We start from the raw sequence: 25120 nt of genomic DNA, 5'->3' as shown, positions 1-25120 counted from the left end.
GATGATTGCCATGTTATGGATGTGTTTTTACAAGAGTAAAGAGTATTTTTATATTTGATGTATGTGAAGGTATTATGCATATATATATATTATTATTTTTATTCCTAAAGGTTCTTGCTCAGAATGCTGGTTATGACCCACAGGAAACACTAGTAAAAGTTCAGGCTGAGCATGTCGAGTCAAAACAACTTGTGGGCATAGATTTGAATACAGGTGAGAAAGTGAAGGAAAATTAGCTGCTTAATAAAGAAAGAGGTTATTCTTTAGTTACCCAGATCTTATGGTAAAGGAGTAGAGGTTTGGGTAACTTTAATATTTAAATTTTGGATGCCCTTAGTTTATTTTTGAGCTTCTTAAAAAATGCTCATTCATTTAAGACATACTTATTGAGTGCTTGTTTTCCTCTTGGGCTTCACACAGAACAAAACAGACAAAAATATCTGCCCCTGGGAGCTTATGTTGTAGTGGGAGAAGGTAGGCAGTAAATAATAACTTTAATAAATAAACTCCTTCAGCATTTTAGAAAAAGTAATGAATTATATGAAAAAAAGTGGTATAATAATGATCATGAATGCTAGTACAGGAGGGTGGAGAGAGAATGACAGCTTAAAGGGTTGGTCAAGGTAGGCATCATCAAGATGTCTGTTGAAAAAAAGTGGAAGGAAGTGAGGAAATTAGCCATGTAGGCAACTAGAGTTAAGTGTTCTAGGGAGAGAGAACATCCAGTGGAAAAGCTGGTGTCTGATGTTTTTGAGGAAGGAGGTGAGAGAGTTGACAGAAGGCCAGATCATGCAGAGGCATTTGGACCAGTCTCAGGACTTTGGCTTTTACTTTAGAGGAGTAGGGAGCAATTTTGAGCAGACATGGCCTAATTAATTAATTTATGAGACAGTCTCGTTCTGTCACCCATGCTGTGGAGTGCAGTGGCACGATCTCGGCTTACTGCAACCTCTGCCTCCCAGGTTCAAGCAATTCTCCTGCCTCAGCCTCCGGAGTAGCTGGGAATATAGGTGTCTGCTGCCACGCCCGGCTAATTTTTGTATTTTTAGTAGAGACAGGGTTTCACATGTTGGCCAGGCACGTGGCCTGATTAAGTTTAAGAGAATCACTCTGGCCACTCTCCACTCTGTAGAGAAGTCAACTGAACAAGTAGAAGGTTGGAGTTGCAATCAACTGTGATGGAGAAGACTGGCTGGAGCAGGTTGTGGGTGAGAGGACATCAGCATTCAGTTTTGGCAGAGTCAGGGTTGAAGCATCTGTAATCTTTTAATTAAAAAAGTTGGATATATGGGTCTGGAGTTCAAGGAAGAGGTCTGGGTTGGAGATTAAAACTTGAGAGTCAGGCCGGGCGCAGTGGCTCACGCCTGTAATCCCAGCACTCTGGGAGGCCAAGGTGGGTGAATCACTTAAGGTCAGGAGTTCAAGACCAGCCTGGCCAACATGGTGAAACCCCATGTCTACTAAAAATGCAAAAATTAGCCAGGGATGGTGGCAGGCACCTATAATCCCAGCTACTTGGGAGGCTGAGGCAGGAGAATTGCTTGAACCCAGGAGGTGGAGGTTGCAGGGAGCCGAGATGGCGCCACTGCACTCCATCCAGCCTGAGTGACAGAGCAAGATCTCTGTCTCAAAAACAAAAACAAAACACCAAAAAAAAAAAAAAAAAAGAAAACAAAAAGCAAAAACACCCAAAAAAACCTTGAGAGTCATCAGATATGTATGGTTTAAATCTAAAAGTCTGGATGAGATCACCTAGGGATTAAGGGTAGAGAGAAAAGAGGCTGGGACTGAACTTTTGGGTACTCCAACGTTAAGAGGTCAGGGAGGAAGAGGAAGAAGCAGCAAAGTAATCAGAAAAGGAGCCACTAGTGCAAAAGAAAGAAAACCAGAGGAGTGTGGTATCCTGGAAGATAACACAGAGTAGGCTGGAGAATGTGATCAACTGTGTTAAATACTGATAGATGAGGCCTGAGAATCAACCATTGGATTTAGGATTTAACAATATGGAGATCATTGATGACCTTGACAAAAGTAGTTTTGGTAGTGTATTAAATATTTTTAGAAGATATCAATTAATATTAATAGCAAATACTAAGATTTTGGTATTAATATTGTTTTTACTTTTTAGGTGAGCCAATGGTAGCAGCAGATGCAGGAGTTTGGGATAATTACTGTGTAAAAAAACAACTTCTTCACTCTTGGTAAGTTCATATGAACATAAAGTGAAAGACCTGTAGAGTTATAATTGATAATATTAAGACGAAATTTTTTTCTATTATTTTTGTCCCTGTACAGTGAAAAAATTGTCAAGTGTATGAAAGGTGTGGTATTCAGTTATTAGAACTAGCTTCTGTCATTTTATGGTCCATAGTCCCTTTTATATTTTAGGCCTAGCAGTGTTAAGTTGTAAGAAAAATTAATCTTACTATTTGAGGGGTAAAGAAAAGGGGAAGTTTACTGAAATAGTAGCACATGCATGATGGAGAAAGTCAAATGATATTGTCAAAATAAGCTCAATTTTGCTGGAATATAAATCAGGAATGCACCTTATCAGCAAAGGAGTTTAAATTATAATACAAAGGGTGACATTTGGGCCGGTGCGGTGGCTCACGCCCGTAATCCCAGCACTTTGGGAGGCCGAGGCGTGTGAATCACCTGAGGTCAGGAGTTCGAGACCAGCCCGGCAAACATGGTGAAACCCCGTCTCTACTAAAAATACAAAAATTAGCCAGGCATGTTGGCGGGTGCCTGTTATCCCAGCTACTCGGGAGGCTGAGGCGGGAGAATTGCTTGAACCCGGGAGGCAGAAGTTGCAGTAAGCTGAGGTCTTGCCATTGCACTCCAGCCCGGGCAACAAGAGTGAAACTCCATCTTGGGAAAGAAAAAAAAAAGGGTGACATTTGTATTTGTATTTATAATAGCCTTGTCTCATGAAACATCATACTAACATCATTAAAGAACAAAGTACCCTACATAGGTAAAGATTGCTGGGGAAAAAAGCTAAGAGTGGGTTAGTAGGGTTTACTCACCCTCTCATCTTTTTCCTTAGCACAGTGATTGCCACCAACATTCTCCTGGTTGATGAAATTATGCGAGCTGGGATGTCTTCTCTCAAAGAATGATTGAATTCAAAATCAACCCCTCTAGAAGATGAAATTTAGTACACTTTACATCTGACTACTATTATGTAGCCTGAGCCATTCTGAATTTCTACACAATAAATGCAGTTTATGTCTTTTGGGTCTTAATAGTCTCAAAAATATTTCATCAAGGTATAAAGAACACAAGAAATACTTTTACAGTAAAGGAATAATAATTAAATATTTCCCCAAGAGTCCTAACTCCCCACCCTTTGTTATATGCTATTGCAGTTTTTATAGCATAGGATCTTTATGATTCTTAGACCTTTTGGCAAGTTTTAATTAACAAAATAGAGGTTTTAGTACACCCAAGTAAATTTCCAATTTATCAGAGGGTATAAATGTAGTAGGACAAAATGTTTCATTTTCTCTCAAAATTCTTTCAGTGACTTCTTGCTGCCACTCTTTCCTCTTATAAATATGGCATGTAGCTTTGGGTTGCATTGTTTATAATATCTGACTCAATTTATTTTGTATATCATTTATTATATTTTACATGGATTTTTTGTATATATGATCAACAATTTATGCTACTGTGCTAGCTCTGGTAGCTCTCTGACTAGATGGTGAGATAGAACAGGTCTCATCTGGAAAGATGAGAATTGTTGACACCAATGGTGGGAAGTAATTGTTTTTGGCTTATAATACAACTGTTCAGTATAGATATTATAGCAATATCTTTCTTGTTTGAAACTCTAGAATTAATCTATTATGCTTTTTATTTTTATTAGAGTTCTTGTGGTTAACTTCTTTCCATGGATGGTAGTTGATAAGAGACTAAAATATGGCAGGTGCATTAATGGAACTTTGGCCTGTTTGTGCATATAGCAGAAGGTTCCTTTAACCCTATAATTTTATAGCCTGTTTTTTCCACTTAATATGCTGTCAGCATCTTTCTAAGGCAGTATTCAGACTTCTTCTTCTTCTTCTTCTTTTTTTTTTTTTTTTTTGAGATGGAGTCTTACTCTTCACCCAGGCTGGAGTGCAGTGCCATGATCTTGGCTCATTGCAACCTTTGTCTCCCAGGCTCAAGTGACTCTCCTGCCTTAGCCTCCTTAGTAGCTGAGATTACAGGTGCACACCACCACGCCTGACTAATTTTTGTATTTTTAGTTGAGAAGGGGTTTCACTGTGTTGACTAGGCAGGTCTCAAACTCCTGACCTTTGGTGATCTGCCTGCCTTGGCCTCCCAAAGTACTCGGATTACAGGCATGAGCCAGCACACCCGGCCCAGTATTCAGACTTCTGAACCATCACTTATTTATGGTTACATGGCATTGCATTGTATGGTTATACCACAATTTATTTTACTAATTCTGTTTTCCATTTTTTTTTGCTGTTATAAAGAAAGATCTCCTTTTTAAACTTGGCTTTATTCTATAGGATAGTCCTTTTAAAATGGGCTTACCATGCATATGGCCAGATCTTTTCTGTGTAACATTGTTTAAATTTTGAAATACTTAAAATATACCGGAAAGAAAGTAATATAATAAACACATTTGTACCCTCCACCTAGCTTTAACAAATAGTAACATTTTGCCATATTTGTTTCAGATTTTTTTATCTTTTTTTTTGAGGCAGAGTCTCCCTCCTGTCACCCAGGCTGGAGTGCAGTGGCACCATCTCGGCTCACTGCAACCTCCACCTTCTGGATTCAAGCAATTCTCCTACCTCAGCTTCCCAAATAGCTGGGATTACAGGAGCCTGCCACCACGCCTGGCTAATTTTATATTTTTGGCAGAGATGGGGTTTCACCATGTTGGCCAGGCTGGTCTCAAACTCGTGACCTCAAGTGATCTGCCTGCTTCGGCCTCCCAAAGTTTTGGGATTACAGGCATAAGCCACTGTACCCAGCCAGATTTTCTTTAAAGAAACACCAAAGTACAAAATGTTAAGATGCCACTCTCCCCATCCACTCCCCATCATGCTTTTTCCACCCTTCCTTCCTAGAGGTGATCTTTATTGCCTATTCACTTTTATTTTTCCCACTCTTTATTCTTTTTTTTTTTTTTTTGAGACAGTTTCGCTGCTCAGGCTGGAGTACAGTGGTATGATCGCGGCTCATTGCAACCTCCACCTCCCAGGTTCAAGCGATTCTCCTGCTTCAGCCTCCCGAGTAGCTGGGATTACAGGCACCTGCCACCACGCTTGGCTGATCTTTTGTATTTTTAGTAGAGATTCACCATGTTGGCCAGACTGGTCTTGAACTCCTGACCTCAGATGATCCACCCACCTTGGCCTCCCAAAGTGCTGGGATTACAGGCGTGAGCCACTGCGCCCGGCCACTCTTTATTCTTTTGCATACCCATGACAACATAAAAATTTCATTTGGGGTATTTATTTATTTAATTTATTTAGAGACAGGGTGTCACTGTGTCACCCAGGCTGGAGTGCAGTGGCACAATCAGTTCGCTGCAGCCTCAAACTTCTGGGCTCAAGCAATCCTCTCACCTCAGCCTCCTGAGTAGCTAGGGCTATAGGCACATGACACCACACCTAGCTAACTGGTGAATTTGTCTTTTTTTTTTTTTTTCCATTCTTTTTTTTTTTTTTTTTTTTTTTGTGGAGATGGGGTCTTGTTATGTTGCCCAGGCTGTTCTTGAACTCCTGGCCTCAAGCAGTCCCCCTGCCTTGGCCTCTCAAAGTGGTGGGATTAGTGGGTACCCAGCCTTTTCTTGGATTTTTAAAATGTATAAATTGTATCGCTCTGTAGATATACTTTTGTGCTTTTATTTCCCACTTAATGATTTTGAGACTTATCCATTCACTCATTTTAGCAGTTTTGCAGTATGCCAGTGTATTTCTTTTTTTTAAAAAAGTTACACAAACTTTTATTTAAAAAAACACAAAAATACAGTCTTTTTTCACATCAGTTATGTGGTATATTGCATTTTCCAGTTAGTTCAATGCTTTAACGCTCAAGGATGCCTCTGCTTTCGATTGTACATGGGCCTGAAGCATCCTAGGTTTTGACAAGCAGGCAGGAGATTCAACAAAAACCAAAATAGGAACATTAATGCAGGGCACATCTGTAAACATATTATACATTTGCAAATTACAATATCGGTCAAAGTGACACAGTTTACAGGTGAAATGAAACTATCTGGAACTGCCTTACCACAAGTTTCTGAATCTGGACTGACATAATAAGTTATATATATAAAATGTATTTTAAAAGTTTTGTTTACATCAAGTGGGATTTGCAATCTATGCTTATACTTTTAAAATCTAAGCAGGGCATATTCCAGTATATTTCTTGTATGTATGTATGTATGTATGTATGTATGTATGTATGTATGTATGTATATATGTATGTATGTAGAGACAGGGCCTCACTGTGTTGCCTAGGCTGGTCTTGAACACCTGGCCTCAAGTGATCCTCCCACCTCAGCCTCCCCAAGTGTTGGGATTACAGGTGGGGGCCACCCCACCTGGCTTTCAGTATGTTTCTATACTACAATGTCATGTTCCAGTAAGTTAAAGAAAAAAACTTCAACATCAAAATTTTCAGAATATGTGTCAATGGCTTAGAAGAAAATACCAGAGATAGTAGTAGAGACTTTTTCATGAAATATTGCATTACCACTTCTTGATGGTGAGAATGAGTGTCAGAGACTCTTAAGTTGAAAAGTGATTTAGAAGAGTTGGACTCTTGATTATGAAGTCTTAAGAGTATCTTACCCTATTTATTTTGCCTATGTTATTAATGCGTAGGAACGATATATGATAAAAAATTGTATGTATAAGTTTAAAAAGCTCTTACAGTAAATATAAAAAATGTATGAATGATAAAAGTACTATGTCATGGTTGAAGTGGTAGCATTTTCTTTTACTCTATGAAGTAATGGGTGCATCTTATAATGAGTGACATTTTAGATTCAATGAAATATGTTACTATTTATACACTGCTGGACTCAATGCTAATATTTATTTAGGTTTTTACATGTGTTCATAAGCACTGTTGGCCTATAATTTTACTTATTCTACTTTCCTTTTCTAATTTTTAGATCAGTGACATATTAGCCTCATAAAATGAGTTGAGGAATTATTACTCTCTGTTTTCTATGGAAGTTTGAGTGGGTAAAATGGAGGGTTATCTATTTCTTGACAGTTTGGTCTGAGCCTAGTAGTTTTTTAGATGGGAGGGATAGATTTTTGACTACTGATTCAATTTTCTTTATTATTTTAGGTCTCATGTTTTCTATTTCCTTTCGAGGCTGTTTTGATAATTTATATTTTTATAGAAATGCTTTATAAAATGGTACTTTTTCCCTTAAAGTCTTATTTTGTTTTATATTCATCTAGCAATGCCAGCTCTATTTTGGTGCAGGGGATAGGGAAAGGATACTATTTTTCTAGTATCTTTTCCCATCCTTTTATGAAATTTCTTTGTTTTCAGGTATTAAGTGTGTCTCTAAAAACACATTATTGCTAGATTTTATTAATTTAATAACTCACTGCAACCTCGATCTCCTGGGCTCAAGGGATTCTTCTACCTTAGCTTCCCAAGTAGTTGAGACTACAGGTGTGCACCACCACATCCGGCTCATTTATTTTTTATTTTATTTTATTTTTAGTGGAGATGGGGTTTCACTATGTTGCCCAGGCTGGTCTGGAACTCCTGAGCTGGACCGATCCTCCTGCTTTGGCCTCCCAAAGTGCTGAGATTACAGGAGTAATTGGGCAGTATCTTTTAACTGGTGAGTTTAGTTATTTTTGATGATTAGTGATAGATTTATTTCTACCATATAATTTTGATACTTTTTGTTTACCCTTCTTTTTACAAAATGCTTTCTCTTTTTACTACCTTCAATTAGATTGACACAATTTTGTCTACTCCCCATTTTTTTTTCTCTGATGGCTTGGAAATGATATATTCTATTTTTATTACTGTAGGGTTAATTTAAAATTTTTAACTTGCATACTTAACATAGTAACTCTGCTCCTCCCTAACATTACAAAGTCCTTAAAACATTTTAAATACAGTAATTCCTCCTGTGTTTAAATGTGTTCTCATTCAATATTTTAGTTTCTCCTTGTTTTTAAATCTCTTAAATTAGTTATAGTAATAATCACTATTATTATTATTATTTTTTTGAGATGGAGTCTCACTCTGTCACCCAGGCTGGAGGGCGGTGGTGCAATCTCAGCTCACCACAATCTCTGTCTCCCGGGTCCAAGCGATTCTCCTGTCTCAGCCTCCCAAGTAGCTGGGATTATAGGCACGTGCCACCATGCCTGGCTAATTTTTGTATTTTTAGTAGAGACGGGATTTCACCATGTTGGTCAGGCTGAGAATCGCTATTATTTTATAAAGTCAGTTTCTGTTTAGACTTTCCATGTGCTTATTCATTTCTTTGTTCACCACTTTTTCTTGCAACTGTATTCTTCCTTCTGGATTCACTTTCTTTCTTACTGCTATATATTCTTTCTCCTTCTAGTGTACATCTGGTAGTAATACTCTCTTAGTTTTGCTTCCCTCAGAACGTCTTTATTGCTCCTTACTATTGAATGATAATTTACTAAGTTACCCATTGTTTTCTCGCAGCACTTTGAAAATATTATCTCATCGTTTTCTGCTATTGTACAGGCTTTGTTATTATGACACGTATTTCCAAATTCCCTTCCATAGGGTTTATACCAGTTTGCACTCTCATTGGCAAGTTATAAACATGGGACCATTTTTACCTTTTTTTTGAAACCCTCAGGTGGTATAATTTCACAATCCACACCTGAGCATGGTGTAGGCATAGAGCTTCAGTTTCTTACAGGAATCCTGAGCAGAGCAAGTTTTCCCATTACTTCACTTGGCAGGTGGGTGGAGTGCGTCCAGCCTCTGTACTGGCCTCCATAAATGTGCCTTTTTAAGGCTCTTGTTTCATTTAGGGGCCTTAGCTTCAACTCCTTCCTTCAAGTGTGGCCCTGTTTCTGTGTGAGTTTTAAAAGCCTGACATCTAGACTAGATCTTACATCTAGTTTCTTATTTTGTCTGGCTTCTGTAGTTTACCTTCAGAGTTTGTCACTCTGTTTTGACTTCCTTTGGAAGAAAATTTTCTTTTCTCTTTTTTAAGGTCAGCCATATAGTTTTTGTTTTTGTTTTGTATGCTCTTTATTTATTTATTTTAATGGTAAAATATACATAACATGAAATTTACCATTTTAACCACTTTTAAGTGTATAGCTCAGTGGGATTAAGTATGTGCGCATTGTTGTGCAACCATCTCTACCATCCGTCTCTAGTACTTCTTTTCCTTGCAAACCTGAAACTCTGTACCCATTAAACAATAACTCCCCATTTCCCCCTCCCCCTGGCCCCTGTTAATCACATTCTACTTTCCGTCTCTGTGAATTTGACTACTCTATGTACGTCATATGAATGGGATCATACAGTCTTTTGGTGACTGGTTTATTTCACTTAGCGTAATGTTGTCTATGTTCATTAATATTGTAGTGTGTGTTAGAATTTCTAAGGCTGAATAATATTCCAATATATGTACCTACCACATTTTATCATCCATTGATGGGCACTTGGGTTATTTCTACCTTTTGGCTATTATGAATAATGCTGCTATGAACATGGGTGTGCAAATACGTTTGTCCATACTTTCAGTTCTTTTGAATATATACCAAGAAGTGGAATTGCTGGATCACATGGTAATTCTATGTTTAATTTCTTGAGGAATTTCTTTACATTTTTATGCTAACCAGCAGTACACAAGGGCACTAATTTATGTCTTCACCAATGTTTGTTATTTTTTGATAACAGCCATCCTATTGGGTATAAAGTGGTATCTCATTGCAAGCCATACATTTCCTCTAGCATTTTTATGTCTGTAAATTACGGGTGAGGTGGAGGGTGGTCCACATTAGCTAGACTGCTATGTGCTAGAACTGCCAGACCTATCTATTTTTAATGCATGTGTTAGTCCATTTTCACACTGCTGATAAAGACATACCTGAGACTGGGAAGAAAAAGAGGTTTAATTGGACTTACAGTTCCGCATGTTTGGGGATGCCACAGAATTATGGTGGGAGGCAAAAGGCACTTCTTACATGGCGGTGGCAAGAGAAAAATGAGGAAGAAGGAAAAGCAGAAACTCCTCATAAACCCATCAGATCTTGTGAGACTTACTCACTATCACAAGAATAGCGTGGGAAAGACCAGCCCCCATGATTCAATTACCTCTCACTGGGTCCCTCCTACAAAACATGGGAATTCTGGGAAATACAATTCAGGTTGAGATTTGGGTGGGGGCACAGCCAAACCATATCATTCTGCCCCTGGCCCCTCCCAAATCTCATGTCCTCACATTTTAAAACCAACCATGCCTTCCCAACAGTCCCCCAAAGTCTTAACTCATTTCAGCATTAACTCAAAAGTCCACAGTCCAGAGTCTCATCTGAGACAAGGCAAGTCCCTTCCACCTATGAGCCTGTAAAATCAAAAACAAGCTAGTTACTTCCTAGATACAATGGGGATACAGGTATTGGGTAAATATAGCCATTCCAAATGGGAGAAATTTGCCAAAACAAAGGGGTTACAGGGCCCAAGCAAGTCCAAAATCCAGCAGGGCAGTAAAATTTTATAGCTCCAAAATGATCTCCTTTGACTCCAGGTCTCACATCCAGGTTATGCTAATGCAAGAGGTGGGTTCCCATGGTCTTGGGCAGTTCCACCCCTGTGGCTTTGCAGGGTACAGCCTCCCTCCTGGCTGCTTTCATGGGCTGGCGTTGAGTGTCTGCGGCTCTTCCGGGTGCACGATACAAGCTGTTGGTGGCTCTACCATTCTGGGGTCTAGAGGACTATGGCCCTCTTCTCACAGCTCCACTAGGCAGTGCCCCAGTAGGGACTCTGTGTGGGGGCTCCAACCCCACATTTCTCTTCCACACCATCCTAGCAGAGGTTCTCCATGAGGGCCTTGCCCCTGCAGCAAACTTCTGCCTGGGCATCCAGGTGTTTCCATACATCTTCTGAAATCTAGATGGAGGTTCCTGAACCTCAGTTCTTGACTTCTGTGTACCCGCAGGCTCGATACCACATGGAAGCTCCCAAGGCTTGGGGCTTCCACCCTCTAAAGCCACAACCTGAGCTCTATGTTGGCCCCTTTCAGCCAAGTCTGGAGCAGCTGTGACACAAGGCACCAAGTCTCTAGACTGCACACAATATGGGGACCCTGGGCCTGGCCCATGAAACCACTTTTTCCTCCTAGTCCTCTGGGCCTGTGATGGCAGGGGCTGCTGTGAAAGTCTCTGACATGGCCTGGGGACATTTTCCCCATGGTCTTGGGATTAATATTAGACTCCTTGCTACTTAGGCAAATTTCTGCAGCTGGCTTGAATTTCTCCCCAGAAAATGGTTTTTTCTTTTCTATCACATAGCCAGGCTGCAAAGTTTCTGAACTTTTATGCTCTGTTTCCTATTTAAAGCTGAATGCTTTTAACAGTACCCAGGTCACCTCTTGAATGCTTTGCTACTTAGAAATTTCTTCCACCAGATAGTCTAAACCATCTATCTCAAGTTCAAATTTCCACAGATCTCTAGGGCAGGGGCAAAATTCTGCCACTCTCTTTGCTAAAACATAATAAGAGTCACCTTTGATCCAGTTCCCAACAAGTTCCTCATCTCCATCTGAGACCACCTCAGCCTGGACTTACTGCTCATATTATTATCAGCATTTTGGTCGAAGCCATTCAACAAATCTCTAGGAAGTTCCAAACTATCCCACATTTTCCTGTCTTCTTCTGAGCCCTCCAAACTGTTCCAACCTCTGCCTGTTACCCAGTTCCAAAGTTGCTTCCACATTTTTGGGTATCTTTTTAGCAATGCCCTACCCTACTGGTACCAATTTACTGTATTAGTCCACTTTCACACTGCTAATAAAGACATACCCAAGACTGGGAAGAAAAAGAGGTTTAATTGGACTTACAGATCCACATAGTTGGGGAGGCCTCAGAATTATGGCGGGAGGCAAATGGCACTTCTTACATGGCGATGGCAAGAGAAAAATGTGGAAGAAGGAAAAGCAGAAACCTTGATAAACCCATCAGATCTTGTAACCCATCAGATCAGTATTCTCACTATCACGAGAATAGCAGGGGAAAGACTGACCCCCATAATTCAATTACCTTCCACTGAGTCCCTCCCACAAAACGTGAGAATTCTGGGAAATACAATTCAAGTTGAGATTGGATGGGGGCACAGCCAAACCATATCAATACAAATTACTTAACTAATTTTTCTGTCTGTTGGAGAATATCCAACTTTAAAGTACATAAAAAATTCATGACAGTTTCCTTAAAAGTAAAAAATATCCTAAGATTGTTTTATAAATCTCCTAGCTACAGTTAAAGTATGATGAGCCAAGAATCGATATCCCCGTCTGCCATTCTCCTAACTGCTTGTTTCTAACCTATCTTTTTTTACAGTCCTTTCTGTAACAATAACTATTTCTTTGCAATCACTTTAATGGTGCCATCACTATTGCTTTATGTTTTGATCCTGTCTCATAGTCATACATTACTACCCTCCCAGCCTCCCACAGTACCACTGCCATCCCAGGGTTTTGGCTCTTGAACATAATTCAGTTTAATATCTCTAGGTATTAAGGCCTTGTAACAATCCATTCACTCTTCCTTTACAGCTGCCTATATAATTGTCAAAGAGATCTAGGGGAACAAGGATATAATCATTAAGGACATCCCCAGTGACTCTGTAAATAGTCTTGCTTTCCTTATTCTATTCTAGATTGAAGTCTTTAATGAGGAAATCAAGTGCCCCAGAATTAGATTTAATCTTCAATCATACTTTTTCTGGCCTGATGTTTAGGCTAACAGGAAAGGGACAGAGATGGGAACCTGGAAGATCAGTGTTTTTGGTTGGCTTTTGTGAAAACAAAAACAAAAACATACGCTGCTAAACATTTTGTAAAGACAGCCTTATAGTATTGAATTAATTGTGGATTCCTGACTACCCTGCTCTGTAGCTACTTCATAAATATTAGCCCTTCTTTAAAGAGGACACTTGGGGACCCGAGTTGGGCCTTTACTGAGGGATATTATATTTGAGGACAGAGAGAGAAGAGAAGTGCCAGGGTGCAGGTATTTCCCTAGAGCCCACAGATGGTAAGAATGGTTTTCCCATGGGCCTGACTTGCCATCTTCTCCCTGCTTGACAGAGTTCTTGGCATTAAAGAACTGAGCTAATGATGGTCACAATGAACAATGACTACAGTCTCCTTCCTTCTGAGACTTGTCTCAACATTTCTCAGTTGCTTAGTCCAAGAATCACCTGACATATCCCTGTGTCTGTTTGCTGCCTGGACCAGGATGAAGCCAAGTGACTTGTTGGACAAATATCCTGTGGGCCTGTATCTGGCTTCTGCCCTTAACTTGGAGATAAATTTAGATGCAGCGGTTGAGAAACAGGTTTGGTCATATGCTTGCCTGGCAGGAGCTTCACAAAAGCTCAAAATGCGTAAGGAAAGGCTTTGAGAGCAGTGAGCTTAAAACGATTTTTCCTATTGCCTTTTTCTTCTATAGTCCTAGAGCTGTATACAAGGGCCAGTTGGTCATGCAGTATTAGTGGGGGCACACCATTCATTGTGCTTGACTGTTCTATCAATTGTAGAACTTTCTAGAGATTGTAGGATGTTTCACACCCCTGGCATCCAGGCACCAAAGGCCAGTAGCACCCTCCATTCTTTGTGACAGCCAGACGTACCTTGTGTTTCCAGATGTGCTCAGGAAGATGGTACCACTAAAGAAAACTTTAACTGTTCAGGAGTCTACCTACTAGTATATCGTTTGGGTTACTTGGTTCTTTGTCTTCACTAAACCTTAGTCTTAAAAGTACTCTTTTCTACCCTATGCCGCAATCTAGGTTGGAAATGTGGTAGACTATCCTATGGGGAGGACAATGTTGGAAACCCCTCTGTCATGCAGTTGTCTTTGTGAAACAGGGTTGTGCTGGCAATTAAAAATGTTGAGACTGGGCTTGGTGTCTCATGCCTGTAATCCCAGCACTTTGGGAAGCTGAGGCAGGAAGACTGCTTGAGCCCAGGAGTTCAAGACCAGCCTGGGCAATATGGCAAGACCTCATCTCTAGAAAAAATAAAAAATTATCCAGAAATGGTAGCATGCACCTATAGTCCCAGCTACTTGGGAGGCTGAGGTGGGAGGAGCGCTTAAGCCCAGGAGTTCAAGGTCATAGTGAGCTTTGATTGTGCTACTGCACTCCAGCCTGGGTGACAGAGCAATACCCTGTCTCTAAAACAAAAACAAAACAAAACAAAACAACTAAAAAGAAGAATGTTAGCTCTGGAGCCATAGTGTGTGGAACCATATTCCACCTCTACCATCTATCAGCTGTTTGACATGGGGCTAGTCACCTAACCTCAGTTTTCTCATCTATAAATGGATTATAATATTTTTTCTATCTTACAGGATTGTTGTGAGGATAAGTCAGCATGTGTTGACTGCTATACACAGTGCTTGAGCCATACTTTGTGCTTAACAACTGCTTAGCTACTATTATTTTTATTATCATTAATAGTTATGCATCAGTATGCATTGGGCATGCAGTTTGTTACATAAATAGAGCAAAATCAACTAATGACAATAACTCTGGAAACTTTTGCCTCTAGCAGTGGAGAAGTGTCAGCACTGCTTTGTCTGTGGGACCAGGATCCTGCTGCCTGGAGGCAGATTGGTGAATGTGCCATAGGGGTTTGCCAAATACATGTGTGCTTTCCTGTTTCCCCCTTTGGCATTCTCTCAATCTCTGCCCCAGAACTGTGACTGATGAGATGTGCAGTTTGGGGGGCCTAATGTTGCCAAAAGGCCACAAGGCCTATAAAGCCATTTTTCCTACAGTGCAGGAAAAATATTTCTGCCTAAACACTGCATGACATGAAGTGAGAGCCCTTTTCTGTTACTTTATTATTATCACGTTAAACTTTCTAGAGATGCAGGCTTAACCTTACACCCATATGTAGGTAAGCTAAAGGAGTATAGTTTGAAGGTACCAAGAATGTCCCGACATTCAAACTCCCTACCTCTGTGGCTAAAATTCCAACATTACTATTTCTTTTGGTCTGGGTTTTTGTTTTAAAAGCAAGTATGTAGAAAAGAGTTATAGCAGGTCCAGGTTTTATCTTTTGAAAGGCCTGCTTTCAAGGTTGGTCCTTGGTTGATATCTTGGAATTTGGATTTGGGAGTGTTCTCACTACCCTATGTTCAGACTGTCAATATTATTTATACTGAATACCTGCTTTCGTTTTGGAAGTCTGGAATTTTGGGTACATCTGGATACGTAGGCATGTAGTTCCTATATAATCAGCCTCTAAAAAAGATCCTGGACTCTGAGTTTCTAATGTGCTTTCCTGGTTGGCAACATTTTACACATTGTCAATTTGTTGCTGGAAAAATTAAGAACATCTTGCCTGACTCCACTGAGAGAGGACCTTGGAAATTTGCACTTAACTTTCCTCTGGACTCATCCCATGTGCCAGATGGGATGATTTGCTGATTTTGCTTTCTATCATTTCTCTGTAATAAACTATAGCCCTGAGTATAACTACATGCTGAGTTCTGATCCATTGAACCCAGAAGTGGTCTTATGGGCCTCTGACATAGCAAGTATTCCTGACATCAAAGAAAAGAACACTACAGAACAATATCTGAGCAAAATTCTTCAATGAAATATGAGCAAACTAAATCCAGCATCATATAAAAAAGATTATATAATATGACCAAGTGGGATTTATCCCAGGGATGCAAGGTTGGTTTAATATCCAAAAATCAATTAATATAATATACCAAATTAGTAGAATAAAGAACAAAACTATGCAATTATCTCAATATACACACAAAAATTATTTACAAAATCTATGATAAAAACTCAAGCTTAGAGTAAAGGAAACTTCCTTAACCTGATAAAAGGCATCTACAAAAAACCTACAGAAAACATCATACTTCAGGGTGAAAGCCTGAATGAATTCTACCTAAGATCAGGAACAAAGCAAGGCTGCCCACTCTTACTTCTTCAACATAGTACTAGAGGTTTTAGCTAGTGCCATTAGGCAAGAAAGGGAAATTATTTTCAGACAACATGATCCAGTGTCTAGAAAATTCTAAGGAATTCATAAATATAAGTATTCCTGAGAAAAGAGCATGTTGTCAAGTTCGCATGAGAGTGAGTTTATAGGATTTTCTATGGGATCCCTGAAAGAGTGTGGCAACTTGGAATTTGAAGGCAGAGGAGATGTTAACTGGGAAGTTAAAAATCTTCCTTCTGTCTGGTATGTGGTTAACTTACCTACTAGAGTGCATAGGTGAGGTGGAAGACAATCTGCTCTGGTATGCACCTCTGAGACAAGGGCAGGGGATGTAAAGGTTTTCAGCTGTTCTAAATTCTACTGTAGTGTTTGTGCCTTCTCATGAGTTAATGAGAGTGAATTTTCCAAAGGGCTGTTACCAAAAGGATTGGAGGAGTATAGCTTTTGGAAGCAGAAAGATTCAAGTTTGAATGACACTTAACTGTTGGATTTTGGGCAACCTGTCAGCCTGTTTCCAAATGGGAATGATGGTAAAGCTACTGTATAAGTTAAGACATGCATTTGGCTGCCTGAAGTTGAGATCAGGAATGATATTAACTCAAGCAACATAGAAGTTTATTTTTCTCAGGCCAGGTATGGTGACTCATGCGTGTAATCCCAGCACTTTGGGAGGCCAAGGTGGGCAGATCCCTTGAGGTCAGGAGTTCGAGACCTGCCTGGCCAACATGGTAAAACCCTGTCTCTGGGTAATAAAAAATTACCCAGGCATGGTGATGTGTGCCTGTAATCCCTGCTGCTCAGGAGGCTGAGGCACAAGAATTGCTTGAATCTGGGAGGCAGAGGTTGCAGTAAGCTGAGATCGTGCCACTGCACTCCAGCCTGGGTGACCAGAACAAGACTCAGTCTCAAAAAAAAAAAAAAAAAAAAAAAAAGATTATTTTTCTCTCATGTTCAGAGACAGGGAAATCAGGATTTATGTATAGTGGTTTCTCACTATTATTTGAGGCCCAGGCTTCCAATTTTTTTGTTCCACTCTTCTGGGCACATAATTTTTATCCTCAGAGTTGCCTTAATGATCTGCAATGTCTGTTGGACCTTCAGCCATTATAACTGAATAAAAAGGGCCCACCTCAGCAGTCTCACTTACTTTTTTTTTTTTTTTTTTTTTTTTTTTGTGGAGGGACAGAATCTTGCTCTGTCACCCAGGCTGGAGTGCAGTGGCATGATCTTGGCTCACTGCAACCTCTGCCTCCTGGGTTCAAAGTGATTCGCCTCAGCCTCCTGAGTACCTGGGATTACAAGTGCACTCCACCATGCCTGGCTAATTTTTGTATTTTTAGAAGTGACAGGGTTTCACCGTGTTGGTCAGGCTGGTCTCGAACTCCTGACCTCAGGTGATCCTGCCCACTTTGGCCTCCCAAAGTGCTGGGATTACAGGCGTGAGCCACCGCACCCAGCCTTCACTTCCTTTTAAGAAGCTTTTCTAGAAGTCTCACACAATGACTTCCTCTGACATTTCATTAGCCAGAATTTAGCCCTATGGCTACACCTAATTGCAATAGAGGCTTTAAAATGTAGTCTTTAGTTAGGCTCATTGGCAAAAAAAACAGGGTTCTCATGCTGAGAAGGTAGGAAGAAGGACGCTAGACAGGTAAAGCAGCCTCAGCCTCGTCTCCCCTGCTGAGCTAATGGAAGGGGTCAGTGATGGAATGCAAGAAAAATGCCAAGCACACAGCAGGATCTCATGAATGCTCCCTTGCCCCTACCCGCCCCACCCCTGCTCATGTGCTTCAGTCAAGAGTAAGATGACTGTTCCTTATGGGTCTGTGTGTAGGGTGCAGGTGAGAGGGGCACTACCAAGGGATCCTTCCAAGGGCAGTGTCTTTTCCATGTTCAAATACTTTTAGCTCACTGCCTGCCACTAAACAGGTACCTATAAGTGCCTTTTGGATGAATGAAAGAGCATGGGAAGGAGAGACAGACAAACCTTGTATTTGAATCTTGTCTTTGCCATCCCTAGTAAGGTTACTTAACTTCTTGAATCTCAGTGTCCTCATATATAAATTGATGATGATAATACCTACTCTACAGAGTCGTTGAAAGGATCAGATAGAAAGGCACTGTGTCAACTTCCCAAGCACCAAATGGATAGCATCACCATTGAATTTTGTGGGGAGAAAATAGGCTGGGCGCAGTGGCTCATGCCTGTAATCCCAGCACTTTGGGAGGCTGAGGCAGGTGGATCACCTGAGGTCAGGAGTTTGAGACCAACCTGGCCAACATGGTGAAACCCATCTCTACTAAAAATATAAAAATGAGCCAGATGAGATGGTGTGCCCCTGTAATTCCAGCTACTTGAGAGGCTGAGGCAGGAGAATCGTTTGAACCTGGGAGACAGAGGTTGCAGTGAGCTGAGGTGGCACCATTGGCCCTCCATCCAGCATAGGCGACAGAGTGAGACTCTGTCTCAAAAAAAAAAAGAAAAAAAGGAAAGAAAATATTATGAAAGGCAACATTTGTCCCCTGAGCCTTCTCACCTACCCCTTGCTCTATCTGCTTCTCTTCAAGCCATCTTTGTCCAGGTTCCTGTCCTGTGCATCCTAGTAGTTAGGAACACAGACTCTGAAGCCAACCTACCTGGTTCAAATCCCAGCTCTGCCACTTAACTGGTTGACTCTGGGTAAGTCACTTAACTTCCCTGTGCCTCAGCTTCCTCATCTATAAAATGGAGATTATAACAGTATTCACCTCATAGGGTTGGGAAGATGAAGGGACTTCAAATAAAGTTTTAAGAGCAGTGCCTGGTGCATAGTGTTAGCTGCTATTATTATTGTTACTTGGCATCTTCCCTTCTCTCTGTCTGCTTTGTCTAAATTTTATAATCTTTTCCCTTCTCCACGGAAATCCATATTCTCTTGTCTCCCATGAATAATGAACCACTTCTTTCTCCCTTGCCACAGCCATCTAGTGAGTCCTTCCTCACCATCCCACTTCTGGGATGTCTCAGTGGACAACAAATATTTGTTACCTCCATGTCCTCACCACACCTTAAGCAGCAGCAGAGCATGGGCTTGGGAGGCGGGTGTTTCTGTGGCAGGGAATGGGAAGAAGGCTCCTGCCAGGAAGGGTCTCCCGTATCCCCATTCCCACCCATCACAATGGCCTAAGAGGCCCCACACCTGCCTCTCCAGCCTCGCCATCTCTTACCCTCTCAACTCTCTCCAGCCACACTGGCCCTCCTGCTGTTCCTCCTGTCAAGCTTGTTTCTGTCTTGGGAACTTTCCCTGACTTTTTTTTTTTTCTTTCAGAGAGGAGTTTCATTTTTGTCGCCCAGGCTAGAGCGCAGTGGTGCGATCTCAGCACACTGCAACCTCCGCCTCTGGGATTCAAGCAATTCTCCTACCTCAGCCTCCTGAGTAGCTGGGATTACAGGTGCATGCCACCACGCCCAGCTAATTTTTGTATTTGTAGTAGAGAGGGGGTTTCACCATGTTGGCCAGGCTGGTCTTGAACTCCTGACCTCAGGTGATCCTCCCACCTCGGCCTCCCAAAATGCTGGGATTACAGGCATGAGCCACCATGACCAGCCAACTTTTCTCTTAGCCAAGAACACTCTTTCCCCACACTCTCACAGGGCTTACTCCCCCAACTCAACTTAGTTACCCTTTCTTTTTTAAAAAAACAGCTCCATCTCCTGCCATGTTCTGTATCTTCTGCTTTATTTTCTTTGGAACAGTCATCACTATTAAATAAAATGCTGGATTTGTTCATTGTTCATCTCCCCCCAGATCAGACTGGAAGATGCTCTCTGTTCCCAGTGGATTTCTCCCTGGCACGTCTGGGGACTTTTACTGATTGAGTAAATGGTTAAGGCTGACCTAGGTACTCCATCTCTGGCCATGCTTTCTTTTTGAGGGATGAGCAAATACTCCAGGAGGTGGAGACAGACTCTAGGGTGGGATAGGGTCGGGGAGGCTGGCTGTGGTGGGCTTCCACAGCCAAGGTTGGGATGCTGTGTGGAGCCCCTGTCTTAGCGGACTCCTACATTTTCCTCTCTTGGCTCCAGATCCTCTGCTTCAATAATTAAAAATAGCTTCAATCAGTGTTCAAAGCAACTCCATATACATTGTCTTCTCTTAATCTTCACAAATATAATAATTAACCCAGGGAGGCAGAGTTCCCCTTGTTTTCTAACAAGAGTTGACTGCAGGTAACATTGGCTTTGGAATGACTCTGGGAAGTAATGAGGATCCTGGCCTCGGAGACCAGGCCACCTCTTGGCAGGAGAGTTTTGGTAGCTATGCAAGTGCCTGGGTTGAATTACATGGACTTTGTAATCCTTTCAAGCCTGGAGGTTTAGGATTCCACAATCCTGTCTTGCCCATGAGGATACTAAGGCTTGTTCAAGGTAGAGATCTGGGGAGAGAGGGTGTAAGATACTTAAAGCAAGGTCTGCGAAGACCGTTCAGGACCATTTGATTTGTGCACAGTGGTGTGTTACCACCTCCCTCGTTTCTCGCATGCGGGTGCAGGGGAGAGAGAATCCAGGGTGCGCGGTCTTCTTCTCAAGACTGCAAGGGCGGCCCAGGTGCTGTGTGCCAGGACGGCCAGTGTTGAGGAGACAGGGCTGAAGGGCTGGGCTCCCTCCCTGGCCCAGAGCCTGCTTAGTGCCACCTCCCTCCCCTCCCCAGCCTCCACATTTTGCTGCAGGCTATTAAGGGCCCTCATCTGTACCACCTCTCATTAATTAAAAATGCCACAAACCATCTGTTTAAGTCTGTTCCCGGTGCCTCCTGCAGAGCCTCATATAGTTCCTCAATCATATGTATGGAGTGAAGAGGTGAGTGAATAAATGGATGAAGGAAAGAAGGAAGGAAGGAAGGAAGCTTGTTCCCTCTAAGGTGAGGCATTCTGCCAGTCTCTAATTCATAGAAATCAGAGAAATCATGAAAGGAGAGACCACTTAATGAATCTACATTAGTCCAACCCAGTCATTTTAAGGAAGAGGCATGGTGAGAAGTGGCAGGTCCAAGGTCATAAGTTCCCTTCAGGAGAGCCAGGCCTGGAACCTGGGTCCCCCGACTCCTGTTCTTTCCTTTTGCCCTGGGCAGGGATCAAGGACAGGAGGATCTGAGCCGATTAGAATGGGCTTCACGTCAAGTCACAGCAGCCTCTCTCCATCTAATCTCCCCAAATCAATTTGCAAAACTTCCATTAATACTGTCAGGAAATCTGCAAGCTGTTTAAAGCCAGGGCATCATGATAACTGCCTGTGTAATGGCTACCTGGGGGGAGACAGACATTAACGGGATAATTAAAGATTAGTGTGGCCTTGGGCAGTTCAACAAAATTTACCTTTCCCAGTAGCTGATTTTGGAAAAGCTTCATTGTAGAGGAGCCTCATACTAAGGGCTGGGCCAGGTGGTTCTCTGCCACCTCTCTTATTGACACTGTATTTGCTCCCAGGAGGCCAGGGGTCTTCTGGGAGGAGGGACATTGGAGCAGCAGTTCAGCAACTTGTTTTGCCTGGTCAGATGAGATTGATCCAAAGTAGCACTGCAGAGCAGGGCTTCTCATACTCTTCTGGCAGCCACATCACCTGGGCCTCCTGTGAATGCGGATTCTCATTCAGAAAGGCTAGGGTAGGGCCAAGACTGCATTGCTTTTTTTCTTTTTTTTTTTTTTTTTTTGAGATGGAATCTCGCTCTATCGCCCAGGCTGGAGTGCAGTAGTGCGATCTTGGCTCACTGCAACCTCTGCCTCCCAGGTTCAAGCAATTCTCCTGAGTAGCTGAGACTACAGGCATGAGCCACCAGACCTGGCTAATTTTTGTATTTTTAGTAGAAACGGGGTTTCACCTTGTTGACCAAGCTGGTCTCGAACTCTTGACCTCGGGTGATCCACCCACTTTGGCCTCCCAAAGCACTGGGATTACAGGCATGAGCCACTGCGCCTGGCCTCTGCATTTCTTTGTTTGTTTTTTGTTTTGAGACGGAGTCTTGCTCTGTTACTCAGGCTGGAGTGCAATGGTGTGATCTCAGCAACCTCTGCCTCCCGGGTTCAATCGATTCTCTTGCCTCAGCCTCCTGACTAGCTGGGATTACAGGCGTGCACTACCACACCCGGATAATGTTTGTGTTTTTAATAGAGATGGGGTTTCACCATGTTGGCCAAGCTGGTCTTGGACTCCTGACCTCAAGTGATCTGCCCATCTCGGCCTCCCAAAGTGCTGGGATTACAGATGTGAGCCATCGTGCCTGGCAGACCCTGCATTTAAGTCCAGAGATGTATAAGTCCAGAGATGAGGACAAGAGCTGTGGCCCAAACACTAATGAACACAGGAAGAAGAGGCCAGCCACCAGGCTGTTTCTATAATGATCTAAGCCAGCCCCATCGAGGGGTACTGATATGGAGTACCAGGGATTAAGACAGATGACTCTAAAATTCCTACTGTCTCGGTTCAGAACGTTGACTCCAGCGTTCAGCCCCAGAAGATGGAGATAATAGCAGTACTGACTTTATAGCATTGATGTAAGGATTAAATGAGATCTTTCACTTAAAGCATTGGCTCTAAACATGTAGGAAGTGCCCTGTGTTGGGGTGAGGTATTTTCAGTCCTCAAAGACAGTTTTTAAGCACAGAAAAAAATTTCAGAGGATGCTTTGGTTTTTGGAAGGAATGTCTAATTTATTAAAGTTATACATTGTATAAAAATCTAGTTTTTCTTTACCTAGTACAATTTACTAAATTTGGGCTGGGTGCAATGGCTCATGGTTGTAATCCCAGCACTGTGGGAGGCCGAGGCAGGTGGATTGCTTGAGCCCAGGAGTTTGAGATCGGCCTTGGCAACACAGTAAAACCTCATCTGTACAAAAAATACAAAAATTAGCCAGACATGGTAGTGTGCACCTGTGGTCCCAGGTGCTGGGAGGGACCTGGTGTGGGAGGATTGCTTGAGCCCTGGAGGGCGAGGCTGCAGTGAGCCATGATCATACTACTGTGCTCCAGCCTGGGTGACAAAGTGAGACCCTGTTGAAAAAAAAAAAAAAAGATTAACCGAATTTTAGCAGTAATTTTAAAGGGGCTTTTGAATGGTGTCTGTTCCATTTACAAACTTAATAAAATACCTTCACATATTTAAAATATCATTTTGTAAATTTAATATATTTCATTTTTAAACACTATACTAACCCAACTGACTACTTTTTTTTCCAAGTAATTCTTACAAATCTAAGAGAAACTTAAGCATGTATAAAGTTAATATGATTTTTTAACTTAAAATCACAAATCTAACTCAATTGTTAAATTATATTTTAGATTGGAATTAAAGGCTGACCAATATTCAAGTAGGCCAAATTCTCAAACATTATACACACTTAAGGTACCGAACACACTCAGAATCTTTCACATCTAAAAATATTCCTCCTGTGGGTTTGAGAATCCCTAATATTTCTATATTTAAGGATGAAAGAGCCTTACCACTAAGGAGATAATTATACCTTCCCAAGTAGTTTTGGGAGTCACCTTCTCAGAAAATTGAAGTTGCATAGTAATCAGAATTATTGGCCACAATGTCAGCTGGATTCTTATCAGTGGCATTTATGGAACCCAGTAAGCTCCTTTTTTAGATGCTTTTTGTCAGGGACTCCATAAATTAAAAAAGGTGGTGTTCACGCAGTCCACGCCCCAATATTCTCAGTTCTTTAGTCAACTCACAGAGATTGGCAACCCCCTCCTAGACCACCACAGCACATGACTGGATTTTGCATTTGTTAGCTTCTTGGGATATTTGAATATCCTTCTGTTTCCAGCCTCCAAAAAACTTCGACTCTCAGGGCATACTACAATTCTGTTTATATTCTTTGTATTTCTTAGAGTCACACTTCCCTAGATGTAGAGATGGCATCCTTTGGAAATCTGGTTCTCTCTTGGGGTTTGGTTTAACTTTGTGGTCACCATTCCTAGGGACATGCTCTGATAAATAAATGTTAACACTAAAAATTACCATTGTTGACACTGATGATCTTAAAATGAAGGGGAGGGGACTCTCTGGAGGCCCTTGGGGACAAAGGAGGATGCTACACAGTGGCCCTCAGACTCCTTGGGTCCTGAGGATCTTTGGTTGCTTTTTTTCTGACATTTATGGTGCAGAGGAAAGAGCATTGGCTCAGGGGCAGGTCAGAGACTTGGGGTAAGTAGCTTTTCCTCTCTGAGACTCAGTTTCCTTGTCTGTATGGTGGAGATTGTAGTATGTTAGTATATCCCTGGACAGGGTTGTCAAGAGCAACTGATGAAATGGATAACATAGCATGGCCTCTGACACTTTGTAAGTGCTACAAAAAGTCATATTCTTGTTCCTTCAATCCATTTTCAACATAGCAGTGGATTACACACACACACACACACACACACACACACACACACACACACACATAGACAGATGGCTCCTCAACTTTGATGGGGCTGTGCTTTGATAAACCCATCATAAATGGAAGATGTCCTAAGTTGAAAATGCATTTAATACACCTAACCTACCTAACATCATGGCTAAGCCTAGCCTGCCTTCAACATGTTCAGAGCACTTACTGTAGTCTATAGTTGAGCAAAGTCATCTAACACAAAGCTTATTTTATAATAAAGCGTCAAATTTCTCATGTAATTTATTGAATACTATACTGAAAGTGAAAAACAGAATGGTTCCCAGCAGTGCTGGAGAATATTGTACTGCATATCGCTAGCCCGGGAAAAGATCAAAATTCAAAATTCAAAGTGTGGTTTCTACTGAATGGGTATTGCTTTCACATGATCGTAAAGTAGAAAAATTGTAAATGAAGAACTGTCTGTATACATATCTGTAATTCCATAATTATAGAACCAATCCAAGCCAACAGACCAGACATCGCTTTTTTCAGAAAACTACCCACA

At 41.5% G+C, this 25120-nt stretch overlaps 1 protein-coding gene across 6 annotated transcripts in view; it reads left to right on the top strand.

Moving 5' to 3' along the window:
• The window catches only part of CCT6B (chaperonin containing TCP1 subunit 6B), a 208650-nt gene that overhangs the window by 30907 nt on the left and 152623 nt on the right, over positions 1–25120 (top strand). For 3 of the 6 annotated variants that reach the window (XR_009215267.1, XR_009215268.1, XM_058445555.1), the window contains exons 12-14: positions 111–213; positions 2129–2201; positions 7718–7840. Coding sequence is in view for 3 of the 6 variants with exons in the window: in XM_058445555.1 (XP_058301538.1) it covers positions 111–213; positions 2129–2201; positions 7718–7805 (264 nt within the window). In the remaining 3 variants the exon portion in view is untranslated. Of the gene's footprint in view, positions 1–110; positions 214–2128; positions 2202–3049; positions 3236–7717; positions 7841–25120 lie in introns of those variants that run through there. The other 3 variants (XM_058445556.1, XM_032162964.2, XR_009215269.1) reach the window with 3 other exon arrangements.

The sequence above is a fragment of the Hylobates moloch genome, unplaced genomic scaffold (genome assembly GCF_009828535.3).
Source record: "Hylobates moloch isolate HMO894 unplaced genomic scaffold, HMol_V3 SCAFFOLD_10, whole genome shotgun sequence".
Lineage (NCBI taxonomy): Eukaryota > Metazoa > Chordata > Mammalia > Primates > Hylobatidae > Hylobates > Hylobates moloch.
Note: the sequence above shows the minus strand (reverse complement) of the source record. Positions and strands in the feature narration are given on the sequence as shown.